The sequence below is a fragment of the Callithrix jacchus genome, chromosome 18, assembly GCF_049354715.1.
Source record: "Callithrix jacchus isolate 240 chromosome 18, calJac240_pri, whole genome shotgun sequence".
Classification (NCBI taxonomy): Eukaryota; Metazoa; Chordata; class Mammalia; order Primates; family Cebidae; genus Callithrix; species Callithrix jacchus.
Genome location: NC_133519.1, coordinates 35,153,446 through 35,180,394, shown reverse-complemented (window position 1 = coordinate 35,180,394; position 26,949 = coordinate 35,153,446). Strand labels below are relative to the sequence as shown.

The following is a 26,949-nucleotide window of genomic DNA, read 5'->3' as shown; positions in this document are numbered from 1 at the left end:
GCATATATGACAAGGTCACAAGTTTGCATTTCCCCGCCTTCCCTGTACAATGTGTGGCCTTGTGACTAGTGCTTGCCAATGGGCCAATGGTGAGTGAGCACAATCAAGGGCAGTCACTTCTGGATCAAGTCTGAAGAAGCATTTGCACCTTTGCTCTGCTCTCCTTCCTGTCTGCTGGCTGGTTGCAGACAATTTCCAGGCCCTTGAGGATGGAAGACCCACTAATGTAAACAGTTGGAGATAAACAGAAGATCCCACCCCTGAGTCTGTCTCAAAAGCTGTTACTTGTGTGAGAAAGAAACTTCTATTGTATCTGAGCCTTATAGCTTTTCAGCCCACTTTTATAGCAGTTTAGCTCATCTTAATTAAAGGGAAAATTTTACTCAGCAACATGGAAATCGGGGAAATAGGATTGACTCTTAGAGATAAACTTTAAAATCCTAGATCCAAGCAGAAATATTCAGTATCCTCTCAAGAGGAAAGACCAGTTCCCAGATCTAACAGAGTTCATTGGAGCTGGAGGAAAGTTTTTGCAAATACAAAGGCAGTATACGCATGAGAAAAAAAGATTGTAGGACGGGATGAGGTGGAGAGCTGAGGAAGTGCAGACAAAGGGCCATCACAGACAGAAACCAGGCTGGGTCTTTCTGGAAACCTACCTGAGGAGAGGCAGTCTCAGTGAGCAAATTCAATAGCCAAGTGTCCCCGAAGAGGCCTCTCTATAGGGCCTTACCAATAGGATCACTTCTGCAGATGCCCAGGGCCCCAAGCCAGAATATCCAAGGGTGGGGCCAAGCCCAGAGAATCTTCCAGAACTTCCACAGGGGATATGATACCTACTTATACAAACTGCCATCGAGGATGAGAGCTCCTTGATGGTAGCCGACTTCTCTTGTTCTGATTCCATGCTCAGTAAGCAACTGAGGGCATAGTGCTCGTGGCGTGAGATGGCCTGGGTCAGGTGGACTGAAAAGCTGGTCTGCTTGACAGCTATAAGTAGCAAACTGACATTCTGTGTTGATCCAATGTCAACATTGCACTGTGTCTTAGCTTCCTTATCTGTAAAATGGGAATAATACCACTTATCTCGTAGTGTGAAGATTATGAGATGTTCTATGCAAAGTGCCTAGAGCAGTGGCTGGCCCAGAGCAAGTATTGCTGCTATAAGCATTGTACATCACGCACTGTGAGCTTGGTTAATGTGATTCTGCATTTGAGAGCTGAGGCCCAGTCATTGTGTCACAAAAGCAGCTTAAGGACAAGACCCCTTGGGAGGGGGAGCATTAGGACAAGTACCTAATGCATGCAGGGCTTAAAACCTAGATGACAAACTGATAGGTGCCGCAAACCACTGTGGCACATGTGTACCTATGTGACAAACCTGCATGTTCTGCACATGTATCCCAGAACTTAAAGTACAATTTAAAATAAATAAATAATTAAAAAACAAGACCTGAAGAGTGGCTAATTTACCAAGTTATATATTACCTCATGGGGCCCTCTCTGGGCAGCCAGAGTCCCTCCTTAGGTGATAACCTAGCGTTGACATAGGCCCAAATATTGGAAACTGCAAGTGGGGATTATATGAGAAACTGTCTCAAGTGCCTAGTCCACAATCGCCCCTCAATTAGTGGGCAGGCTCTGTCTCTCTTCTAAAACACCGGAAAGTCTCTGAACCATCAGCCGGAAACCATACTTGGAAGGGATGCTTGACATTCTAAGGAGAGTGTATTGCTGGGCTAATTTTGATTGTGTAAGAACCTACAACTGTCTGATTCCCAGAGTCTGCGGACTGAAATAAATTCAGCAGGAAACTGTAGTCTTACCGAGTGATAATGTGATTTGACACCCAAGTAATAGAAACCCGCACTGGAGGACAGAAGAAAAGTCAGCACCAGCCCTTTGCCTCTTGTAAAACTCCTCATTTTTCTTCAAGATGCAGCCCAAATGCCACCTCGTCTCTGAAGCTTTCCTGAACTCCCTTAGGCTGAGTTACTCAGGCCCTCCTCTGTGTTACAGTAGCCCCTTCTCTCGCTCACATAATTATGTTTCTATGTCTGTGACCTCCATTAGATTTTAGCTCCTTCTGGATAATAGTGTCTTAGTGACTTGTATATACTCTGCAACCAGCACGCTACTTGGCATATAGTAGATGTGTGAAAAATATTTGTTGTTGAATTAGTGCAGTGGGTCTTGATTTCCCTCATTTTCTTCCCTAAGCCTGGAGCTAAAGCAGGTGAACCTTCAGAGTCCTTTGAAGGGCAGAGAGAAGTCATGTCAAACCTGGGGGACGGTGGCTGCCTCTGCTTCCATGGCTCCCTCAAGAACATGCTGTGGAACCTTGCATGGTGAGAACCGGAAGGCACCTCAGAGTAGCTAGAGAGCCAGGAGATGTCCTGCAGCAAGATACTGTGACATCAAACCTTATTCATTTAACAAACCTTTTCAAGGGTAAACACGTGCCAGGCCATAAGGAAGGTACAGGCCGAGGCAGAGACAGACCTGTACACAGGTGAAATAGGCACACAGTGCTGCCTGACAAGCGCTGGGACAGGAGGGAGTACAGAGCCCCACAGGAAAGGACACTGAGGAACAGACCTTGAATGTCTCTCTGGAAGGTCAGCGTCAAAGCCACAAACCGATGGCGGAGCCAAGTTGCTTTGGAGGAGGAAGTGTCACTGTGCTCTGTGACAGAACAAGAGGACTGCTCCTCCCCTCTCTCAGGAGGGGCATCATAGGGAGCAGAACTGGCTAGAGCATCTCCACCGTCTTCCTTCAAGCATGTGGACTGACGCCCAGGCCTGCCAGGTCCTGACACCGCAGGCTCCTGGAATTTACCTCCACTAGCAGGCAGGAATCTGTCCTGTTCCCACAACCACTAGAGGCACTGCCTGACCCTACTGCAGCCACAAGCAGAGGGACCTCACGATTCTCAACTCAGTTACCTTGTCTCACCTCTCCTAGGAAGCAGAAGAGTGCTAGGTTGAGTAGACACAGACCCATGAGACCCAAGCTTTATCTTACTGCAAACAAAATCCACATTAAAAAAGAAATAAGAATTTTCACCCACATTTTATTATTCCTGAAAGCATTTGGAATGAAGCAAAGGATTTAACAATATATATAAAAATACACATTAAAAAAATCACAAGTAGGCAATAGTCTTATGGAATTATTTTTCTGATCATCCAGAAAAGACAGCAAGAGTAAACTGCAGTTGGGTGAGACCAGCCACTGGGCCCTGGGACCTACGCGGTCTAACGCTGCCTGAGCTCTCAAGAGTAGGGGAAATGCTTGACAAGCAGAGGGAAGGTGAGAGAGGGCAGCAGGATAGTCCAACCAGAAAACCAGAGCCCGAATGGGCTGGGCAGGGCCAGGGCTGAGGTATCCGATGCAGGAACAACCAGGAACCCAGCCAGTTATTCTGGCCTGGAGAGGAATTAGACACTCTGCAAGTAAGCTCCTGGTGTGTGTTCACTTTAAATCAATTCCTATTTAACTTACTGAATGAACATGTGTGTTTGGGTGGGAGTCATCCTTGCATCCACAGTCATCTCAGGGAGATCAGAGAAGGGAGGGCCTAACCAATCAAAGCAGTTTCCCCAATTAAGCTTAAACATCCACTAGGATGGGCGCCAGCTGCTAGGGCTTCAGGGAAAGCAAAAGCTATGAGGCCCAGGCCCTGCCCCAAGGAGCTGGTGCTCTAATATAGCCAGAGGCACTCGCTCAGAGGACTGTGTCTTGTGGCCCATGATTGGCTGTGGGACAGAGTGACAGCATTGTTTCCACATATGTGGAAAATTAGGATAGAGTTAGAGAAATCCTTGTGATTTGAGATGGGCCTGGGGGGACAGGTAGGACATTGACAGGCAAAAAGGGAAAGTGTGTGGGCAAAAGCTCCGCAGGGCCTGTGCAGCGGGAGTGGGAGGTGGCCTTCCCAGGAGGGTCTGGGACATACTGGCAGCTATGGGAAGTGAGGCTGGAAAGGGAGTGGGAGCTGGAGGCCAGGCCCATGCAGGGCCCAAGCATACTTACTCTTTCATTCATTCAACAAAAATATGTGGAGTGCAGACCCTCTGCCGGTGCCCCTCCAGGTGCTGGGCTCACAGGTAAGCAGGGCAGCTCCCCCCCCCCCGCAGCTGGCATCACCTCCCTGGAGAGTTCTCAGCGTGAGTGCCCCATGCTCAGCGCTGTGTTTCCAGGAGCTCCTGCCAACTATGGGGGAAGTGGAGGCTGCAGCCTTGTCTCGAGTGAGGGCCAGGCCCTGAACCAGGTATCACAGACAGGAGGAGTCACTTCACAGGACAGCAAGGTTGGCAGGGTCAGTCACAGGAGAGACCCCCTTACTAGGCCAGCCACGTTCCTCACAGCTGACAGAGGGGAAGAAATGCCCCATCAATGTTTGGGATGGAGGGACAGGAGAATGGGGCTTAGAGAGAAGGAGGCCAGGAAGCCAGGGAATGAAGTCCTAACCCTGCCTCTGCTGCCCTCCGCTGCCGGCCCGTCACCGGCCGGGGTGGTCTGGGGATTCACGCCCCATGCTCCTCTGGTCTTGTGGCCTGTAGTCATCCTCCTCCTCTCTCCCTCTGGAAAGTTCTCTCAGCTGCTCTGGCGGCTCCTCATAGGCTTCCGGATTCCTGCAGGGCAGCAGGGGACAGAGGGGAAGGATTTGCTCTGAGGTGGACCCCCGAGGGAGCTGGGCCTCATGGGAAGAGCAGCCTCCAGACCTCCTCCCCACCCACCAGCTGCAGAGGACACTGGGCTGAAAGGCTGGGCTGAGAGTGAAGGAGCCACAGACTTGTTCCACGCATGAGCTGAGGGCAGTACAGGAACAGGCTGGTTCTAGCAGCCCAGGAAGGACTGGCCCCTTGACAGAGGCTGCAGGCCACACTTGGCTCTGGGCATGCCCGGAGAGGCTGGATCTGAGCTCCCAGACTGGAAACCAGAGGCGTGGGAGGCAGGGCCTGGGGCTGCAATGCACATTTTATGGCTTGGGCAGGTCATTCTTTTGTTAGCACAAAATGGGGGTGATATGCCCAGGGGTGCAGCGAATAGAAGAGGCTGTGAGGAGTTGGGATGCGTAATTTCAATCTCCCTAGACCCTTGCAACAGGCTGCAGCCCAGACACTCACGGCCTTTGTTTCTCGTCGGTGTCGTCCTTCCCCCGGCAGCAGCAGCAGTAGATGATGATGCCAATGATGATGAGGGCTGCAACCACGCCCACCGCGATGCCCACATACAGGGCCACGTTCATGGAGGCTGCAAGAGGACAGAGCAGCTGCACTTCCCGAGCTTCGAAGCTGGCTCCGGTGCTCCTCCCAGCCAGGGGAGCAGCAGCTGCCAGCTCCTGGTAACACTCCATGGAAGGCATGGTCTTGTAGGGATGTGACCAGCCATGATCCAGGAATACTCTTCAGGATGGAGGTGCAGACAGAGATGTGAAGATACTTCACATCTTCACACTCTTTGGGCCACCCTGGCTCTGCAGAAGTCCTCAGGTGTCAGCCTTGCCAGCTCGTTGAGCTAGACATGACGTCTCACCCCAAAAGGACGTGGTCTAGACTCTGTGGCAGCCGGCTCTCGGCACTTCCTCCATGCCCCCTCAGTGGCTCTCAGGCAGGTTGGACTGAGGAAGCCTCTCAGTCCTAGAAGTTGGTCCTATGCTCCACTTCCAAAAACCAGTGGAACTGGACTGGCCTCAGAGCGAGGGGAGCCTGGGACAGAGTCATCCTGCCTAGGTCACCCTGCAGGTACGTGGCCCTAGAGAGGCTCCATGATTCATTCTCCCGGTGGTCTCAGCTGACACTCTGGACCCCCACCAGTTATCCTGTGGCCTTTGTCCTCCCTCCCTTCCCAGGCTGCTCTTACGAAGTCTGACGGCCACCGTGATGTTGCAGGACTCCCTCCCCATCTCATTGCTGGCGGTGCAGATGTAGTAACCTGATGTGTCTGTGGAGATGTTCTTCAGGGAGACGGGCTGGCCTGAGACTGCAGGGGAAGAACAGTCAGGGTGATGAGAGGCACCACAGTGGGGTGGAGGCAGCCAGGAACGGGAGGTCCGGACTCCTAGGGAGGCACAAGCTCGGCCACTGAGCTTCTCCAGGCCGGAGCCCCATCTCCACCTCAAGGGTTGCAGGACGATTAAACCAGGCAGGGTGCACAATGCCACGTGCTTAGATTTCAGTCAGGCACCCTGGGTTTGACACCTGGCTCTGCCACTTATGAACTTGCCTTTAGCAAGTAATTTAGCTTCATTCAACTTCCGTTTCCTCATCTAAAATCAGAAATAATAGTACCTGCCTCACAGGGTACTTGAGAGCTTAAATGAGGTGCTAAGAATAAAGATAAGGCCACAGCAGAATGCCTGATATGTAGTAAGTACTCAGGAAGCATAATGCACATTTCATATTATGTGAAAATGCTTTCTATTTAGAAGATATTATTACTTTTATGATCTTCAGAAACAATCTCTTAGCTTAGGCTCACATGAGAGAAGTCTTTGGAAATCAAGAACCCTGATCTTGGGATTCTGCCCTGAGAAAGGTGTGTGTGTGTGTGTGTATGTGTATGGTATGTGGTGTGTGTGGTATATGTGTGTTGTGTGTGTATAGTGTGTGATGGGTGTGTGGTGTGTGGAGTGTGGAGTGTCTGATGTGTGTGGTGTAGAGTTGTATGGGTATGTGTGGTGAGTGCTGTGTGTGGCACGTATAGTGTGTGTGGTGCATGTGGTGTGTGTTGTGTAGTTGTACGGTGTGTGTGGTGAGTGTGTGGTGTGTGGCACGTGTAGTGTGTGTGGTGCATGTGGTGTGTTATGTGCTGTGTGTGGTCAGTGTGTGGTGTGTGTGGTGTGTGATGTGTGTGGTATGTAGTATGGTATGTGTGGTGTGTGGTGTGTGTGGCATGTGTAGTGTGTGTGGTGCATGTGGTGTGTGGTATGTGGCGAGTGTGTGATGTGTATGGTGTGTATGTGCTGTGCGTGGTGTGTGTTGTGTGGTGTGTGTGTGGTGTGTGGTGAGTGTGGTTTGTGATGTGTGTGGTATGTAGTTGTATGGTGTGTGTGGTGTGTGTGGCACATGTAGTGTGTGTGGTGCATGTGGTGTGTGATGTGTGCTGTGTGGTGTGTGTGGTGTGTGGTGAGTGGTGTGTAGTGAGTGTGTGATGTATGTGGTATGTAGTTGTATGGTGTGTGGTGTGTGGTGTGTGGCACGTGTAGTGTGTGTGGTGCATGAGTGTGTGGTGTGTGATGTGTGCTGTGGTGTGTGTATGGCGTGTGTAATGTATGTGGTGCATATGCATGTGATGAATGTGTTATGTGTGTGGCATGAGGCATGTGTAGTGTGTGTGGTGTATGTGGCGTGTGGTGTGTGTGGTATGGGGGTGGTGGACGTGTGTGCTGTTGGGGTGGGATGGAGGAGACTGTCTAGACTCTTCCTCTGCATCTGCCACCACGTGAGCAAGCCATTTAACTTCTTTGAGCTGCAAGCTTCATCTGGAAAGTGGGAGTGAAAACACCTGATCCTCCTAAATCCAAGAGAAGGGACCAGAATGTCTCATGGAAGACATTTCCCCTCAATCTATCATCCTAACAGTTTCTTCATCTTGAAAGCAAGAGCGTTGTGCTTGGGCATATGTATATGGCAGGCCATCCAAGATGCTTTGTTATAACAGCTATTTTGAGAGAGGAGGTGGAGACCTGCATCGTCTAATTTAGCTGCAGAGCCAGCCTTGCCTGATCCCTGCTGCCACCAGGTGGTTACTGCCATCCCTAGGAGACACTCTAAATTGTAAATACGATCCTGTCACTGCTCTGTTCAGACATTTCAGGGGCTGCCCATAATCCTCAGTAACAAGTCCAAGCTTCAGGTCATAGATCTGGCTCTGTCAATCATACCTGCTTTCTCTTTTGCCACTTGGAGCTATGGGAAAACCAGGGGAGCTGCCCTCTTGCTGCCCCACTGTCACTTTCTTGCAAGATTGCATCTCAAAATCTTCCTTTTGTGGAGGTGCTGCTGGGTACACATCCTCAAATGTGATGTCCTGTCATCGTTCCAGCAGTCCTCAATACTTCAATCTCCAGTTCATAGAGGTAACTGGAGGCTTCAAGAAGTTAAGTGACTGCTCAAGGCCACAAAATTTAAAAAATGATAAAACAGGAACAAAAACCCTGTTTGGGGTCTAGAACTCCCTGGAGCCATTGATAATTCTCTTTTAAAATTTGTGGCCAGGTGCGGTGGCTCACACCTGTAATCCCAACACTCTGGGAGGCTGAGGTGGGCGGATCACTTGAAGTCAGGAGTTTGAGACCAGCCTGGTCAACATAGTGAAACCCCGTCTCTACTAAAAACAGAAAAATTAGCCGGGCGTGGTGGCGTGTGCCTCTAGTCTCAGCTACTCAGCATGAGAATCACTTGAACCCGGGAGGAGGGGGTTGCAGTGAGCTGAGATTGCACCACTGCACTCCAGCAGGGTAACAGAGCAAGATTCTGTCTCAAAAAATAAAAATGAAAATTTGTATCACAAAACCAATTATAATAATTTATGATTTAAAACTATTATTTCAATTTAGTTCAATACAGAAAGTCTTTAGCTGCTGATGACATTATAAAGGATAGGAAGAGGGTCCCTTTCCTCTTGGTGTTTCCAGTCTCGCAAAGAAGACAGAGGTAGTTTCAGTTCCAGGTGGAGGTACTATCTGAGCTTATGGCAGGGGGTTTAAATCTCATCAAAAGGGCCAAGGAAAGCCTCTTCAAAGGAGAGAGAACAGAAAAAAATCATTATAATTCCATCACCTAGAAATAACACTTTGATTTTGTGCTACTTTCGTTCAGTCTTTTCACTTGTACTTTCTTCAAAATTCTTCCCTTGAAGCCCAGGACACTACTCTCTGGATGCTCATTCTTCATAAAATGTGCCCCCTTCTATCCTAGAATTCCACGTCTCAGTATGCTTTCTGGCACATTGTTTACATGTGATATTAATATGTGGCATAGAGGAGGAGTCCCTAAAAAAAGCAAGTTTAGAAATCACGGAGTTAGGGTTAAGTACGCTTTCTAAGGGCAGCACTTTCAGAACCCCCAAAATGCTGTTGAGCACCGGAAGTCTCTGATAGTGGGTTATGGTATTCACGGCTTAACTGCATTTGTTAATAAGAGGCATCTTGAAGGAACACACTTTAGGAAATGCTCTATGGGCCTAGGCATGCGTAGGAGGTCTAGAGCTCTTAACAGATCCCCACCACTTTAAGGGTGAAGCTCAGACTCTGGGTTCAGTGTGGGCAGCACAGTGCAGACAGTGAGGACCTTTCTAGTGGGCAGAGTCCAGCTTTGAGCTCCAGGCCTTGTTTAGGGTGGGGGAACATGGGACTTCCTAGTCCAATGAGTCAGCACTCTCCTCCCCCAGTTCCCTGATGCAAATGGTGTGCATTGGAAGCTGCCGGGATGAACCAGTGCAGGTCTTGTGCCACAGGACCTTTTTTGATTCCGAGTTGCGGATCCCAAGCCCCTTTTTTTTCAGAAAGGGACTAGTAAATTTTGAAATCCAGAGAAAACTGTTTCCGCTGCAGTGACGACACCTTGTGGTCAGGATGGGAAATGCCCAGGACGGTCATAAGCCTCCCACCTTCCTCTGCTCCAGCTGTGGAAAGAGTACCCTCGAGAGAACCTCTGGTCTCACCAAGACACTAATGTCACATTAACGAGATTTAACATTTCTGCATTCCCCCAACCCTCATCCAATCCCGTAGCTTGTTGACAAGCCCCTGCTGCCACCTCTGTCTCACACAGGGCCCTCAGGATCCTCCCTGGACCGGTCCCCAGCCTTCACAACCTCCTCCCCTCAAGTGCTCCAGGCCCCAGAACTACACCCTGCCCCAATTCTGTGATATCCAAATTCCTATTTCTTCAGTGCATGAAACTCAGCTTACTAGGACACAACTTATAAAGTCTTTTCAGAGCCTATCACATATGGGATCTCCTCTCATCCTCTTCACAGCTTTTGGGGAATCCCAGTTTTTTTCAAAGGGAACCACTAAGGGTCAGAGAGGCTGTGAGTGACTCAAGGCTCCAAAGTGGGGAAGTCCAGACTCAAATCCTAGTTTCCTGATTCCTGATTCCCTGTTCTTTTCACTGCTAGCTTGTGCCCACGGAGGGCTTAATCAAAGGAACCAATCTCTAATGTTGGAAATTGTCTTCAGATGTAGGAGGGCAGAGGTACCCTCCTCTCCAAATCATCCATGTTGGACTGAAATGTTTTAAAAGCCAGAAATAATTTGGTCTGACCCACAGAGGAGGAAGAATTAGCAAATTCTCCCTCTCTCTGTTTCGTTGTTTTTTGTTTTTAAGACAAGATCTGGCTCTAGTGCCGTGGCTGGAGTGGCACCATCTCGGCTCACTGCAACCTCTGCCTTCCAGACCCAAGCGATCTTCCCACCTCAGCCTCCCGAGTAGCTGGGACTACAGGCATACACCACCAGGCCGCACTAATTTTGTATTTTTTGTAGAGACAGGGTTTCACCATGTTGCCCAGGCTGGTCTCAAACTCCTGAACTCAGGCGATCCACCCACCTCAGCCTCCCAAAGTGCTGGGATTATAGGCATGAGCCACTGCACCTGGCCAGAATTGGCAGATTCTCTAAGGCTCTGAGAAGCAGGGTGGAGACAAAAGACTTTGAGAACTCCATCCTCACCCCACGATGTCATCCAGCTGCAAGGGAGTGTTGTTATGACCATTAATCCTATTCTTTTCTGTCACCCCCAATCCCCATTCTGACTCAGCAAATCTTAACTAGAGACGGGATAAACCTTTTACAAATTAAGGAAGCAATTCTCCTTTAACCCCCTTCCATGTCCTCAGGATTCTTTCTTTTGGATAATGAAATAACTAAGTTTTGGCTTCTAACCACCAGAGGAGTCTGCCGGTGGAGGCAGGAGAGAACTGCAGCTGGGGTGTCCATTTGTGAGGCTCCTCGCAAGGTACCCATGGCTTATAGGGCAAAGACCAACCTCCCTAGTGTGACACAGGCTCTTCATGATTTCTCTTCACTGTGTTTCTTAACAAGAGTATCTCCTACCATTCCTATACCTACCCCTTAACCACACCAGACAGTCATGATTCCTTCCTGTTCTCCAAGCCAAGCCTCTTCATCCTTGAGGACTCAAATAACAGCGAGTAATACTTAGCATTAAGTGGGTGCTTACTACCTACCAGGCACTGGTTTCAGTGCTTTACATCTACTTTTATTTAATCTCCACAACCCTATGAAGGAAACACTAGCATTGTGCCCATTTCACAGACCTAGAACCTAAGGCACAAAGAAGCTAAGACACGTGCCAAGGTCACACTGCTAACAAGAGTCCAAGCCAGGAATCAAGCCATGGCGTGCTCTTAACTACTGTTGACTCCAATACCCCCTCCTTGGAGAAACCTTCTTTCATCTTCTTATGCCTCTTCTGTTACCTTGCCACTGGGTATAAAGCTAATGTAGCTTTTGCCACCTGTAGTCTTCAGCTTTGGGTCTCCCTATACACACTTTGCTGGAAAGAAGATCACACACTACCAGTGTCCACAGCAGACCTACCATGACCATGGCTGGAGTTGCTAGGCTGTTCACAGGCCAGAGAGAGGAGGCCACAGAGCCCCGGGAGAGCTGCCAGGTGGTTTCAACAAAAATTCCCAACATACTCGATAAAAAGTTGCCAACCAGAAATAGGTAAACAAAACTGAAAGCTTGTTGAAAATCTACATTACATCAACGTATTTTAAGTTAGGTCGAGTGGATTCTACTAATTGTTTTTAAGAAGTCACTCTGCCTCCAAAGGAATGATAAAGCTCATCCTGGTGAGTACACCCTTGGCATGTGCATCCATCCGGCTGGGCTTATCCAGGACAACAGATGTCCTGCCCATGGCCCCCACCCCCACCACCAGGCACCTCATCTTGGAGAGCTGTGTGTCCCGCTAGCTTCACTTTCCACCTCTGGCCTCTTTTTCCACCTACACTGAACTGAAAGATCTCCCAGAAGTGAAATCTGATGGACACCTTTCAGGCCTTGCCTTTCTTTTAAAAGAAATTATTTTATTTTATTTTGAGACACAGTCTCGCTCTGTTACCAAGGCTGGAGTACAGTGGCATGATCATGGTTCACTGTAGCCTCCACCTCCAGGGCTGAAGTGATCCTCCCACCTCAGCCTTCTGAGTAGCTAAGACTAAAGGGTGAATCCTGCCATCCCCAGCTAATTTTTAATTTTTGTGTGTGTGTGGAAATGGGGTCTCACAATGTTGCCCAGGCTGGTCTTGAACTCCTGACCTCAAGTGATCTTCCTGCCTCAGCCTCCCAAAGTGCTGGGATTACAGGCCTGAGCCACCGCACCGGGCAAGCCTTGTTTTTCTTGATCCTCAGGAGCAGGGATGGGCACCAGGGGCCCTGAGACTCCACCAGGGTATTTCTGCACCCGTTGGCTCCGGGGTAAGGATGGTAGGATTTTCATATAACGCTTTTTTTTTTTTTTTTCCAGTTAGTTTCCTGACTGAAAGGTCAAATACCAAGTTGCCCACCACAAAACTGGTCTCCTGGCAACTACAGCTGACCCTACCATTGCTTCTCCCGAGAACGTGGGACACTTACAGCACGTGAGTCCCTGAAGGCTGAGATGGACCGGCCTGGATATGGGAAAGTTAAATTCCCCACCTTTGGGTGGAGCCGCCGAGTTAGACTTGGGGTCTCAAACGTATACTTCAGGACATAGTCAATTAAAACCCTACCTATGCTTTCGCACAGGGTGCTTACACGCTCATCCAAGAGAACTGAGGAATGCGGAACAAAGAAAACAAGTCAACAGTTACCGCGGCTTCCGCTACGTCCTTGACACGAATCATTTTTGTTTCTTGCCAGAACCTATGAGATGGGTATTATTATAAGAAACCAGAGCTTAGAGAGGTGGGGATAGGGGTGGGGCAGGGAAGCGGCCTTCGGGGGGATCTGATTGGTTACCCGAGTCGCCCCTGGCAACCCCTTGCCAATCCGCTGCACCTGGACGTGAGGAGCCCGCCTTCCCTGCTGCCCCTTTACCTGGCTGGGCCAGGGGCTGCTCCTGGTTCAGGATGTTGTACCTCTTCCAGCTGTACTGAGGGGCTGGTGAGCCCTCCTGTGATAGGCAGGTCAGCTGGATGTTGTTCCCAATTATGGTCTCTCCCTCGATGCCGCATTCTGGTTTGGAGGGTGGCGCTATGTAGACGAGAGACCAAAAAGAAGGCATGAGGCAGGTGGGGCTTGGTGACAGCCACCCGCCACCCCCTCCCCACAACACATACTGCCTTGTTTGTTCACAGGCAGAAAACTCTGTAGCTGAGTGGTGAGATGGAACGCTGTGAAACCAATTCACCCCAGTGTGCCCTCAGTGGTCTGTCACCATCACAGAGGAGTGGTACATACTCTGGGGAGCATCGTGGGTCTGCAGTAGCTTCACAAGGCATGGTTTCATGTGTGTTCTAGTTTACAGTCATGGGACTTTTAAGGATAGCTCAACGTGGCCATTAGAAAGATGGGGATGTTGAGGCCCAGAGAGGACACTTGTTCGTGGGTCCTGGCAGAACAGGGACTAGAGCCCAGATCTTCTAACTCCAGTTCCAGTGTGCTCTCCACCAGTCCATAGGAGCTCCTCTGCCACTGACTCATCTGTGCCATTTTGGGAAAACCTTCAATTTCCCTGGACCTCAGTGTTCCGTTCTGCAAAATTAGTAGACAACAAACGTGTTCTGAAAAGGGCCAGGTGACAATATTTTAGGCTTTGCAGACCACATATTGTCTCTGTTGCTGCTACTTTTTCTCTTTAAATGATATGTTAGAAATATAAAAACAGGCTGTGGGCTGGATTTGGTCCTAGTTTGCCTAACCCTGGACTAAGTGCTCTCTGAAGCCTTCGATGCTAACTTACTAGGGAAGTTCTCTCTGGGTTCAGGACTACGCTCTTCCTGCACTTTGCCGATAACGTGCAGCTCCCACAAGCGCCGGATCATGGGAGGAAGCACAGGCAGCAGGAAAGTTATGTACAGGGTGACGAGGACGGAGGGGATCCAAGAAGGCAGAGGGCACAGAGCTCAGGAGAGGGAAGCCCACAGACCAGAGGTTACACCGAACGGCAGGACACAGGCCACCCTCATCTCACCACCCCAACCTGATTCCCTGAAATCCTGGGAGGCTTAAGCCTATGCCCTTCACTCAGCATTGTCAAGACACCATTGTGAAGTGGGTGCATTCTACAAATCTCACTGGGGGCCTACTGTGTGTCTGACAGTGGTGGGCACTGGGAGGACACAGTGATTGGATAAGGGAATCTAGTGGGGGCAAAAGACAAATAGATGAACAATGACCAGGCAGGAGGCAAGGCTGCTGGGGCAGATAAGACCCAAACACGGCCCCAATCACAGCATCAGCTGTGACCTGAAGGAAGGATGACAGTAAAAAAGGCCAGTGGTGGAGGTGGGAGTGGTGGTCAGAGAAAGAGGTGATGGTACTCCAGGCAGAGCAAACAGCATGTGCAAAGGCTCAGAGGCAAGAAGCAACATGAAGCATGCTTGAGACTTCAGGTCGTGTCCTTGGAGGTGAGAAGAGGACACGCAGTGGAGAGGGTTGCTCCTGGAATCCCTGGGTCCAAGCCTGTCCCTTCTGAATCTTTCTTTCTTTTCACATCCCTTTGGATAGCTTGCTCACCCAATAACAGTGCCGCCCATTCTATAATCCAGGTGCTGAGCATCAGAAATGCCTTCTGTTCTCAGCCCCACCCGGCAGTTGCCCAGAGAAACCCTTCCACACACCACTCCCCTCTACCCTGGCAGCCAAGTATTTCCTCTTGGAAACAGGCAGGTTATTGTTGTGTGTGCACAACATCTCTGGCTGCCATAGTGAAAGCTGGCCAGGTGTGGGGCGACATGAGGGAAATTAGATGCCCTCTCTGATTGTCACTTTCCCTTGGGCTGTTCCTAAACAGAAGAGGCCCAAAGTTCAAGAGCAGGTCTCATCTATCCTGAACCAGACCTTGGGACTGGAGGAGTGTGGGGAGGGGGAGGCTGCGGCCTGAGGACCACTCTTACCAGCAGCCTTTTTGCTCCCCATGCTGGGCCAGCAAGCAGAAGGTGAACACCGCTTCCCAGAGGACCCCTAGGATGGGGTTGCTGAGTCCAGCTTGCTCTCATGGCAAGATGGCTAGTGAGAGTACCCTTCCTGCAGCCCAGGAAGTAAAAATTGCATCGCTGAAAGATCCTTTGTCTCAGTGCTAATTTTTCTTTGCGGCACCAAGCATCTATTTCCAACAGGGAGCATCCCTCTCCACACATCAAAAACATTCAACCTTTTCCCAGGAATGCCTTGAATAGGAGGCAAAGGCTTTATTTCACAGTCGGAGAGTGGGCAAAACACCAGTCCCACCCGAGGAGTTCCATGTGTCCCCAAAGTCATACAAAGTGTGCTTGACTGACAGTAGAGCCTTTCTATAACCAGGTTTCTTTGGGGTAAAAGACAAAAAGGGTAGGAAAGTAACTGAGGCCTACTGGCGTCTACAGAGCACTCAAAGGCATCTGAATGCACCCAAAAACTGCCATAGCTTTGCCGAAACCAACATTTGCTAAGGGAAAAAAAAAAGCAAATCCTTATTCTCTCCAGAGGCAGAAGTACAGATAACGGCAAAGAAGTGACCACCCACCCCCAAAGAGATCAGGCTTAGGGTGGAATGTGTCCGTTCTCAGCCCCCAAACCCTCTGGCCTCACACCCAGGAACCCCCTGCTGTCACTCTGTTAATCCCTCACTAAGGTCTCTCTCCTCAGCCTCCCACCATCAAAAACAGCTAGGACCTCCGATCAAACAGATCTTTAAAAGATCAAATCGTCCTTCCACACATGTGGGGGCCGTGAGACCTCCGGGGGACTCGGAGTCTCAGACTCAGTCATACCCTCCCAGCATAGGGCAGATGTTACCTGAATATTTGCTGGGGACGCAGTAATGGGGAAGGAGGGGAGAGTGAACCAGTTAGTCGGGCGCCGAGGCCTCTCCAAAGCCTGCGACTCCCTCTACGGACGTCAGGGGGAGCCAGAGGCCGGGGAGACTGCCGATACCGATCCGCGGCACCTGGTCTCGGGACCCAGGGCTCCAGCTTTCCCGGCCGAGATTGAGATCAGGCGCGCTGCCCCGAGGCGCGGGCTGAGGGGCTGCCTGGCCGGAGCTTCCTGCCCGCCTCTGTTTACTGCGGTCATCCAGCCCGAGTAGCCGAGTAGACCGGCTGCCTTAAAATAGCCTAGCAAAGCCATTAGGAAAGAAAACGTGTGCGTGTGTTTATGTTTTTATTTCTGTTTATATGTATACGATTTAAACTTATTTCTTAGAATGCATTTAAAAATGAGCTCTCCCTCTCTTTTCTATGTTTTTTGTTTGTTTGTTTGCTTGCTTGTTTGTTTGAGACGGGTCTCACTGTCACCCAGCTGGGAGGGCAGTGTCCGGATCACAGCTAATTGCAGTGATCCTCCACCTCAATTTTTAAATTTTTTTGTAGAGAGGAGGTCTAGCTATGTTGCTCAGGCTGGTCTCTGCCTCGGCCCCCTAAAGTGCTGGGATTACAGGCGTGAGCCACTGCACCTGACCCTTCTTTTTTTAAAAATTAAAACATTGGTTTCACGGAGTTCCATAATCTCAGATTAAATTTGTATCCTTCTGGCCCTGGTTGGGAGGCAGGGGGATCAGCATTTACATAATACTATGTGGAGGATTTCGGGGGAGTCTTCATTAATACTTCCATTGCCCAAAGAAAACGAGAGCTATTTAAGGGACCCCTAACATACATAGGTACGTGTGTGTAAGAGGGATGTTTATTGTAGTATTGTTCATACAAAAAAAAAAAAAAAATTTAACAGCCGGAATATTCATCAGGAAGGAATACTTGAATAAATCATGGCACCTCCGTGTGATGGAAGGTACGCGTTAATCAGTAGATCTACATGTGCCGATCTGGAGAAATGTGCATGAAACATGGTTAGAAAAGAAAAAATGCAGAGCGATTTTACAATATGATCCTTTTTTTTTTTTTTTTTTTTTTTTTTTTTTGAGACAGAGTCTGGCTCTGTCGCCCAGGCTGGAATGCAGTGACCCGATCTCGGCTCACTGCAATGCCTCCCAGGTTCAAGTGATTGTCCTACCCCGGTCTCCCAAGTAGCTTAGACTATAGGCACGTGCCACCATGCCCGGCTAATTTTTGGTATTTTTTTAGGAGCGACAGGGTTCCACCATGTTAGCCAGGATGGTCTCGATCTCCTGAGCTCATGATCTGCCACCCTTGCAAAGTGCTGGGATTACAGGTGTGAGCCACCGCTCCCTGCCAATCTCATTTTTTTTAAAGGAAAAGAGAAAAGTATGCAAGAGTCTGTGTATTTTGAAAGGACATGAGGAAAATATGAAACACCTACCTGTGTTGCCATTGGCTACCGAGATCTTAGTTATTTTTTATACAATGCTAGTTTGTACAGTTTGACTCAGTAATGCTTTCAAAAAGTCAGGCAACCACCTTATGCAATTAAAATATTTTAAGTATTAATTAAATTTAATTTAAAAATAAATTTAAATTGAACATATTAATTAAAAATAAAATGCAATCAAGTATGTAAAAGAAAGAAGGGAAATAAAACCTTGTTTTGGTTTAAAGCATTGCAACCTACCAGCAGTGGCGCCATTTCTAATATTGGACATAGACTGTGTTCATTAAATAACAGTTATTTTCCAATAACTATTTGACTGTGAGTCAGTTGCTCCCTTTCTCGGGCCTCACCTACAAAATGAGGATATTAAAGTACACGATCTTTCAGATCCTTCCTAAACTATAAATTCCAATAATAAGTTATTTCTATGAAAAGAATGTTATCTTGGGACACATTTCAAAGGGAGTAGCACCTGATTGATGGAGTGTCTGTTTAGGGGTGGGGGTGAGCAGACGGTGGTGTGAAGGATTTCTGCTAGGTAGCTAAATTACGGCAGGGAAAGATGTAAGAGAGTTGCGATGTGGCCCTCTGAGCACCCAATTAGAGGCACCATGAATCTTTGCAACAGGATTTAAGAGTTTCCTTTATCTTTGTAATAAGTATGGTATGAAAAAGAGGAGTTGGTGTGGGGAAAAGGACATCGACAGAGCAAGGGACCACTCCAAATCAGCCTTCTCTGCCCTCGGGAATTGCCCACTAGTGTTCAGTTCCAAAGGGAGGAACCGGCCCTCTGCCAGAGACAGCGGGACGAGGGGAGGTGACTCAGCTCCTGCTGCTGCCTCTGCCTTCGCCTCATCACCGGGGCTGTTCTCCTCCCTGTGCTGCCACCATCCCACCCTCTTCCTACACTCCTGAAAGAAATGGAGACACTCACAGAGGACCAAGAGGCGGAGGCGTGACTTGGAGGTGCCGTCCAGGTCTGACATCAGCGAAACGGAGCACTCGTAGGTGCCGTTGTCTTTCATGGTCAGCTGACCAATGGTGATGGAGGCGTCGGACTGCTCAGCATTGCCCGACATGTTGACACGATCCTTATAAAGCTCACCATAGATGTAGTTTTTGTTTGAAAACGGCCAGGTGACCACTCTTTCCTGGGAGGGAAGAAAAATGGCACTAGGTCTTCACCCAAAGGCCCTTGCCTGGTGCTTCCAGCCTGCCGTGACTGCCCGCATCCTCTACTTCCCAGGGCCCAGAAGCACAGACACCAACCTCTCAGAACAAGCAGCTCGAATACATGCTACCCATTGGTAGGTTTCGTGTATATATTATATATATTATATAAAAGTGTATATAATATGTATTGTGTATAATAGAATAATATATAATATATATTATATGATAATTATATACAATGCATATTATATGATAAAATGTATTCTATAATAAAAGAAATCCACAAATGAGTAGCATGTATTCTTTTATTATATATATATTTTAAAATTATTTTTAAATGAAAATATTGAAAGAAATTAGGCAGTTCATACTATAGAACATATGTGGGTAAATGGGTCCATCTGGGATGCCTACACTTTCACCTCTTGTAATCTGCAGTATCTCTTATCCATTCCATTTTATCCATAGCCTATTCTCACTCATTCAGTCTCCCAGTATTTACCGAGCACCTTCCATGCACCAGCCATCACGCTGGGCAGCCAGCCTTGGCTGCCAAATTCACTTTATTTACTTGACTCTTGCCTTTGGAATTTACTGATTGATGGAGAAACTCATCATTTATCAAATTGTATGTGGTAATGGCTAAAATCACAGACTTTCAAGCTGGACAGCTTCAATTCAGATCCCCATTCTGCCATGGACTAATTGTACGACCTTGAGCAAAATGCTCGATCTGTGACTCTGTTAACTATGCTACAGAATGGAAATGATGATAATAATGCCTGCCTCATAGGACTGCAGTGAGAATTAACGTAGTCATATACACAAAGCAGCTCGGGCATTGCCTGACACGGTAAGTTTCTAGAAGTGCTAGCCATTTTTCTAACTGAGCATCTGCCAGGTGTCTGACATTCAAAGATGGTAATTCATGAATTCCGCCCCCAAAGAGTAATGGAAGTGATAGACAACCAAATGTTACAACATCTTACCATGATCTATAGGACTCCTGAAGAAAGTGTCACTTCCAGACTGGGAAGTCAGGGGAGACTTCCTAGAAGAGGTGACAGTTGCCTTGAATCCTAAAAACAACTAAGAATTCTCCAGGCAAGGGGCTGGGGGTATTGACAGAGTAAGTGTTGGAGTAGGATAAAGGTGTTGGGCATTTCGGGCAAAGCGAGAGCTGCAGGGAAAGACCTAGACGTGGGAAGCAACTTACTGACTCCAGTGGTTCGGTGTGAATAGAGGTAAGTGGGTGAGTGAGGGGCTGGTGAGAGGGTGAGGTTAGGCAGGTAGCGCTTCAGATCAGAGCTGTTATTTAGTGAACATATGCTATGTGCTGGGTCTTAGTCTATGCCCTTGGTATGCATTATCTCACTGAATCTTCGCAACACCCCTGAAGTAGGTATATGATTATACTCACTTTACAAATGAGGAAGCCAAAGCACCAAGAAATTAAATGCCTCCCCCAAGTCCACATGTTTAAGTAAATGACAGGGCTGAGGTTCAAACCCAGCATTCTGGCTCCAGAGTCTGAAGTCCAGAGATTCTACAATGCCAGGTCTCAGACACCGTGTATATGGGACTAAACACTTTGCATTTACCCTGAAGCACTAGAGAGCTGTGTATTTAGGAAGCCAGCTCTCAACTTGGGATGGAAAATGAATTGGAAGGAGAAAAGGCACCCGTTAAGAAATTGAGGAGTATGAAGGGGGAGCACCAATGAGACAGGAGTGGATCTGGTGGACAGAGTTAGGGAATGGCAGACCTCCAGAGAGGTTTTTGGCTTGGATATTAGGTGATGTCATTTCCAAAAGAGGAAGCACAAAGGAAGGGAATGTTTTATGAATAAACGATGTGTCTCTTTACGGGTGGGGTGTCTGGAGCGTCGGTGGGAGATTCATCTAGGTGGAGGAGTCAGTAAGAGCCAGACGGGTCAGTTTAGTGCAACTGGGATGAACGTTAGGGAGCCAACATCATGTCGATGTTCACTGAGACGTGGGCTCGTTGAAGCCACCGGGATAAATAAGTAGAGAAATGGCAAGTCTCCAAGTTACTTCATTCGAAGTGTCAAGGAGAGGTCAGAGAAATAAGAGGAAAAGCCAAGGCAAGACTGCCAGAAAGTCAAGACAACAAGACTCCAAGGTTGGAAAGTGGCTGCCAGTGTGAACTGCTAATCAGAGATGAAATAAGATGACTGAATGAAGTGTACTGAATGGAGCAAAAAAAAAAAAAAAAGAGGTTGTGCTGGTGACTTTTGCAGAGCGTTAGGTAAAGAATCAAGACCATGATGGGCAGAGAGAATGTGGGAATCCACTGTCACGTCTGACATCTGTGCCTGCAGTGCACTTTGTGCAAATTAGCATAAAGGGGTCTACAGCCTGTGCTGGGATACATAACTTGGCTAATGAAGCACATACCCTTGTGCAGGGAGCAATCTGCCCAACCACAGGCAACAGACCTGGTGGAGGCAGACAGCTCTTTCAGGAAGCTTAGCTGAGAAGCAAGGGGGAAACAGATGGGAGATGCAAAAGTGTCTCGGGCTGCGGATCAGTCCATGGATACTGGTCTTCCCCAGCTCGGCTTTTTCTGACCCTGAGTGGCTCTGCCCAGGACTCTCCACCCATTAACCTTCCTCCCATCAAAGATATCCTAAGGCTATCTCCCTGAATCTCCCCCAAAGACAAGACCTGCTAGGACCTGTCACAATAATCTCTTTAAGGGACTGGATTTAATCCCTTTCTCTGTACTCTTGCAGGGTCTCAAGGGAATTGCCTGAAATCCTTGTGAAAGTAAGGAATCCAGCAGTCAATAAAATAACTTTAGTATCTACCTCAACACCCAGAAAACTGTCAGGCATTGACCTCATGCCTGGCCTGCTAAATACATGTGATGGCCAAAGAAGGTGTCCTTTTACTCCTACAAGCTAAAGGCGGCAGCCCTCCTCTCTGCGACTTTATCCCAGCACTCTGGGAGCAGTCGGGACAGGGTCATCAGGGTCCATCAGGGTCCCTTGGTGAGTCTGAACAAGACTCGCTTTCCTTCTCCATCAGTCCTGCCGCTCAAGGTCTTGGGTGTTTAGGCCATCCCTTCTTTCCCATCAGGGAAAAAGCTAAGTCCTTTCCACTCTGAGAGGTTGAGGACCTAATGCTTACCTCTGCCAGGCACATTTGCATTTTAAAAGGAGACCTCACTTTTAAACTTATGAATAGATATTCCACTTCTTATAATTAAACAAATGTGAATTTGATGACGAATGAGATGATTTTCACTTATCAGACTGGCAAATAGCAAACAGTTTGAGAATGCTCTGTGTTGGAGAAATAGGCGCCCTCACTGTTGGTGGTGAAAATAAAGATCGGTAGGCATTTAATGAGAAGAATTTGATCTTACTTATCAATGTTTAATTCACATACCCTTTGACCCAGGGTTTTACTTTTAATAATCTCTCTCATATATACATATGTCTAGAGACATACATATAAGGGTAATTATATTTATCCAGCATTATTTGTAGCAGCAAAATATAAGAAACAAACCAAATGTCCATTCATGGTACATATAGTACCTTCATAAACTGAAACGCCTTACGCAAATGTTGAAAATGAGATGAATATACTCATGCACACAGAGCCCAAGATATATCGTTAACAGTCAAATGCAGAACAGCACGCGTGTAGCATATGTAAACATACGTACTCATATATGCAAATGCATCTATAAAAACATATATCCATGTTTGTATATGCACTGCCTGGGGGTGGAGGAGAGTGAGGGGGATGGAGGATGTGGGTGTGGGAACAGGGTAGGTGGGACAGGAGAAGCAGGGATGGGAATGAACCTTCTCCATGTAGACTTTTTATGATGTTTTGATTTTCAAACCATGAGATTATATTATCTATTTTAAAATAGAAAATAAAACAAAACTCCTCCATACTCCCCAAAAGAATCCAAACAGGAAAAGAAAAACCTGTAAAACAAAATTTGGCCTCAGAGCAAGGGTTATGCTAATCAAAAGGAGTGATTGACTCCCGGCCAATTGCGGTGGCTCACGCCTGTAATCCCAGCGCTTTGTGAGGCCGAAGCGGGTGGATCACAAGGTCAGGAGATCAAGATCATCCTGGCCAACATAGTGAAACCCCTTCCCTACTAAAAATACAAAAAAAATTAGCCGGGCGTGGCGGCATACACCTGTAGTCCCAGCTACTTGGGAGGCTGAGGCAGGAGAAGAACTGCTTAAACCCGGAAGGCAGAAGCTGCAGTGAGCCGAGATTGCACCACTGTACTCCAGCCTGGGTGACAGAGTGAGACTCCGTCTAAAACCAAAACAAACGAAACAAAACAGAACAAACAAAAGGAGTGACTGATTCACATGATACAATTTAGGTCATTTGAGATTGGCCACCAGAAAGATACTTTAGGGCAGGTGACATTTTCAAAATCAAGGTGACACAATCTGGCTCTCCATGAGTCCAACACTCACCACTCCCTCCCCACCCACCCCAGCCTGGGTGCTAGTGTTTATTATGTCATTTATGGCAATACTGCATAGTGCTTGCCTTCTAAGAGGACCCGGTCAGATGATAATCATTCCCATGATGCCAGAACTTGTAAAGCATCCTTACCGTATGACTGAAGAGAAGCTTATCCCATTGAATAAATCCCTCTCGACTGGAGACGGAAGTGTGGTAGGTGCAGGGCAGGGTGACACTCGTTCCCCTAGCAGCCCGAAGAACATCCTGCGGAGTTTCCACAGAGATGGCATCCACAGTCACCCTAACTGGAAAGAAAGTCGTCAGTGGGAGGGAAAAGTGAAGGACACAGACATAACCACCACTGCCCACAGGACCACTGAGGGAACGCCCAGGACTGTCCTTGTGCCTCCAGCCACAGCTAGAGCCACCTTGGCCACCTTCACCCTGGAAACCAGCTTCTCCTCCAAGACTGTGGTGAAGACAAACACATGTGCCTTGCCCCACCTAACTCCACCCCGCAGCATCGTGAAGTTGCCAACTTGTCTGAGCCTCAGTTTTCTCATCAATAAAATAGGAGCTCTAATACTTATTTCCTTGAATTATTGGGCAAATTAATGGAGATACTCTGTGTAAATATTTTTATTAGTCTCTGGCACATGGAAAACTCTCATTAAACATTACCAGCTATCTTTTTGGTTGTGATGATGATTTATTCACTTATTTAACAAGTATTTATGAAACATTTGTATGTGGTAAAGAATTTTATGAATTTAAAGAATAAGATTATATCAAGGTAAAGAGATGGACCATATTCTCACAGGAGTTCATTTCATATAATTTTATGGAAACAAGGTAAGGAAAAGAATGTGGCCACACTAGTATGTGCCTTTCATCACACATACTCTTACCACATGATTTTGACACTCCTCCATCAGGAGTTGGGGTCTGTGTTCCTTCCCTTCGAGCCTGGAAGCACCTGTGACTCCAGTATAAGGGACACTATGTGGTTCTGAGGCCAACTCATAAGAGGCCATTCACTTCACCTGGTCCCTTGCGATGCTCACCCTGGCAGCCCATCAACATCCTGAAGGAAGGTAAGCAGCCACATGGAAAGAACAGGTGTCGGTGTTCGGTTCACCAACTGAGGTCCTTTGGACAGCAACTTCAACTCCCAGACATGAGAGTGAGTGAACACAGCCATCTAGCTGTTTCAGCTGACACCAAGGGGTGCAGGGCTGAGCTACCCCTGCAGATCCCTGCTCAAATTGAAGACTCAAGAGTAAAATAGAAATTGTTACTGTTTTAAGCACTGAGTTTTGGGGCTGTTTGTCATGCAGAATAGTGGCTTGACACAGAGAGTCATATGGATGCCACTGGTGAGAACTTTCCATGCAGAGGGTCAGCAAGGGTCAGGCAGGGAGGCAGGAGTCAGCTTAGTCCATCGCAAGGAACAGCAAGGAAGCTGGTGTAGTGGGAGGGGAGTGAGTGAGGAGGAGAGATGAGGTGGAACAGTGAGGGGTCTCAGATTGCTTGGAGCAATATAGCCCTTATTTAGGATTTTGTATTTTGCTCTGAATGAAGTGAAAATCTCTTAGCGAGATTTAAGCAGATGAAATATATATGACATACCTTTTTTTTTTTTTTCTGAGACAGAATCTCGCTGTTGCCCAGGCTGGAGTGCAGTGGCTCAATCTTGGCTCATTGCAAACTCTGCCTGCCAGGTTCAAGCAATTCTCCTGCCTCAGCCTCCCAAGTAGCTTGGATTACAGGTGTGCACCATCATACCCAGCTAATTTTGTATTTTTAGTAGAGATGGGGTTTCATCATGTTGGCCAGGCTGGTCTTGAACTTCTGACCTCAGGTGATCTGCCAACCTCGGCCTCCCAAAGTGCTGGGATTACAGGCCTGAGCCACCATGCCTGGCCTGGCATACATTTTTAAAAGATCATTCTGGTTGATGTGAGGTGAACAGATAGGAGTGGGATGGGAAACAAGAATGGAAGCAGGGAAATCATGCAAGAGTTGACTTTGATAGTCTAGATGAAGGCTGATGGCTTAGACACAGGTGATAACGGTGGAAGTGGTGAGAAGTGGTCCAAATTGCAATGTATCTAGAAGGCAGGGCCAATGGGATTTGATTGCAGGCTAGATTTAGCGTGTTAGAGGAAAAGAGGAGTCAGGAATAGATGGAAGGATATGGCCTGAGAATGGAATCATCATTTACTGAAATGACAACAACTAACGAAGGAGAAGGTCTCCGGGGGCAGATTAAGAGTTTGTTTTAGGACTTGTAAAGTTTGAGATGCTCCTTAGTCACCCTGATGGAGGTGGCAAGAAGCCAGTTATGTGAGTCTAGAGTGCTAGACAGGCGCAGAATGGAGAGACAACTTTGGGAGTGCCCAGCTTTCCATAATTTAAGGTAGGAGGATATTGAGGATCACTAAGGAAGTGCAGGAAGACAGGAAAGGCATCTGGGACTGAACCCTGAGGCACTCCAGTGCTTAGTGATGAAGGAAGTTAGGAGCAATCAGTAAGGGAGGAGGAGGAAAATTTGGCCAGGAAGACAGGAAGAGAACCAAGAAAAAGCATTTCCCAGAGTCCAAGCAAGAAATGTGTTTCTTGAAAGCAAAGGAGGTCAGCTATTCAAATGCTGCTGACATGTTCAACCAGGGAGCTGAGGGCAGAGAGATGGTCATGGGATGTGGCCACATGGAGGTGACTTTGCCATGAGTGATTGCAGTGGAGTGGTGAGGATAGAGCCTGAAAGGAGTGAGTTCAAGAGCTGATGGGACAAGAGGACGCAGACAGAGTTTGCTGGAAAGGGGAGAGAGCAAGGGGACTATACTAGCTAAAGGGGGTCAAGAGGCGTTGACGCCCTTTTTTCCAAAATATGTGTATGATGATTTAAAAATGTTTTTACACTGTTTGTGATGATGACAACGAACCAAGACAGAATGAGGCAGAAATGATGTCCTCATAGGGCAAATGGAGCTGGGAGTAGGGTGCTATGGGAGGACAGGCCCTAGAGACCCCAGGGCTGTCCATCCACTGTAATGGGGTGTGGCTACAGGTGCAGGGAGGCTGGTAGATTTGGTGGTAGGAGGGTGAGCAAGTTCTGTCTGAGTGTTCCCATGATGAGGCTGCAGCATAAAGAAGGAAACTATCCTGCTGAAGACCCCTCCCAGTTGGGAAGACTCCATTCTCCAGTCAAAGTCCAGCTGGATTAACACACTTCTCTTAAAGATGCAAATCACTCCTGGGGAACAGTGAGGCATTCAGGTCGTTCATACTTCAGTATGCAATACTTCATAAGGTGAAAGCCGCCCTCCTGGAATGGACACTGTACAGGGAGGGCCATGTGAGTTCCTGGGGCGAGTCTAAAACGTCAGGGAGTGTTGGATATGGGGAGTGAGGGAGACAGGAAGGCATCAAAAACCAGGTTTCTCCTCTTTGGCATTTGCATATTTTCCGCATGGAAAATTGGCTCAAATGCTGGCTTCCCGAGTCACTGATTCTATTCTAGAAGGTGCTTCCAAAGTGGCCAAGACTTATCAAATGACCCTCCATGTGACTGGTGGTCTTTCCACCATCTTCATCTGTCAGAAAACATTTGCTGGTCAGGTGCAGCGGCTCATGCCTGTAATCGCAGCACTTTGGGAGGCCAATGTGGATGGATCACCTGAGGTCAGGAGTTCAAGACCAGCCTGGCCAACATGGTAAAACCCCACCTCTACTAAAAATACAAAAAAATTAGCTGGACATGGTGGTGCATGCCTGTAGTTCCAGCTACTCAGGACGCCAAGGCAGGAGAATTACTTGAACCTGGGAGGCAGAAGCTGCATTGAGCTG

The 26,949-nt window shown here is 47.9% G+C and overlaps 1 protein-coding gene across 1 annotated transcript in view; it reads right to left on the bottom strand.

Annotated features, from left to right (window-relative positions):
• Nucleotides 1-3,053: 3,053 nt before the first annotated feature.
• GPA33 (glycoprotein A33) overlaps nucleotides 3,054-26,949 on the bottom strand; it is a 37,559-nt gene continuing 13,663 nt past the window's right edge. Inside the window, exons 2-7 of the mRNA XM_008985097.5 lie at nucleotides 23,251-23,405; nucleotides 18,390-18,606; nucleotides 13,067-13,222; nucleotides 5,869-5,988; nucleotides 5,133-5,259; nucleotides 3,054-4,637 (exon numbers count right to left, since the gene is read on the bottom strand). Of these exons, the coding sequence (XP_008983345.1) occupies nucleotides 4,505-4,637; nucleotides 5,133-5,259; nucleotides 5,869-5,988; nucleotides 13,067-13,222; nucleotides 18,390-18,606; nucleotides 23,251-23,405 (908 nt within the window). The 3' untranslated portion in view covers nucleotides 3,054-4,504. The remainder of the gene's footprint in view (nucleotides 4,638-5,132; nucleotides 5,260-5,868; nucleotides 5,989-13,066; nucleotides 13,223-18,389; nucleotides 18,607-23,250; nucleotides 23,406-26,949) is intronic.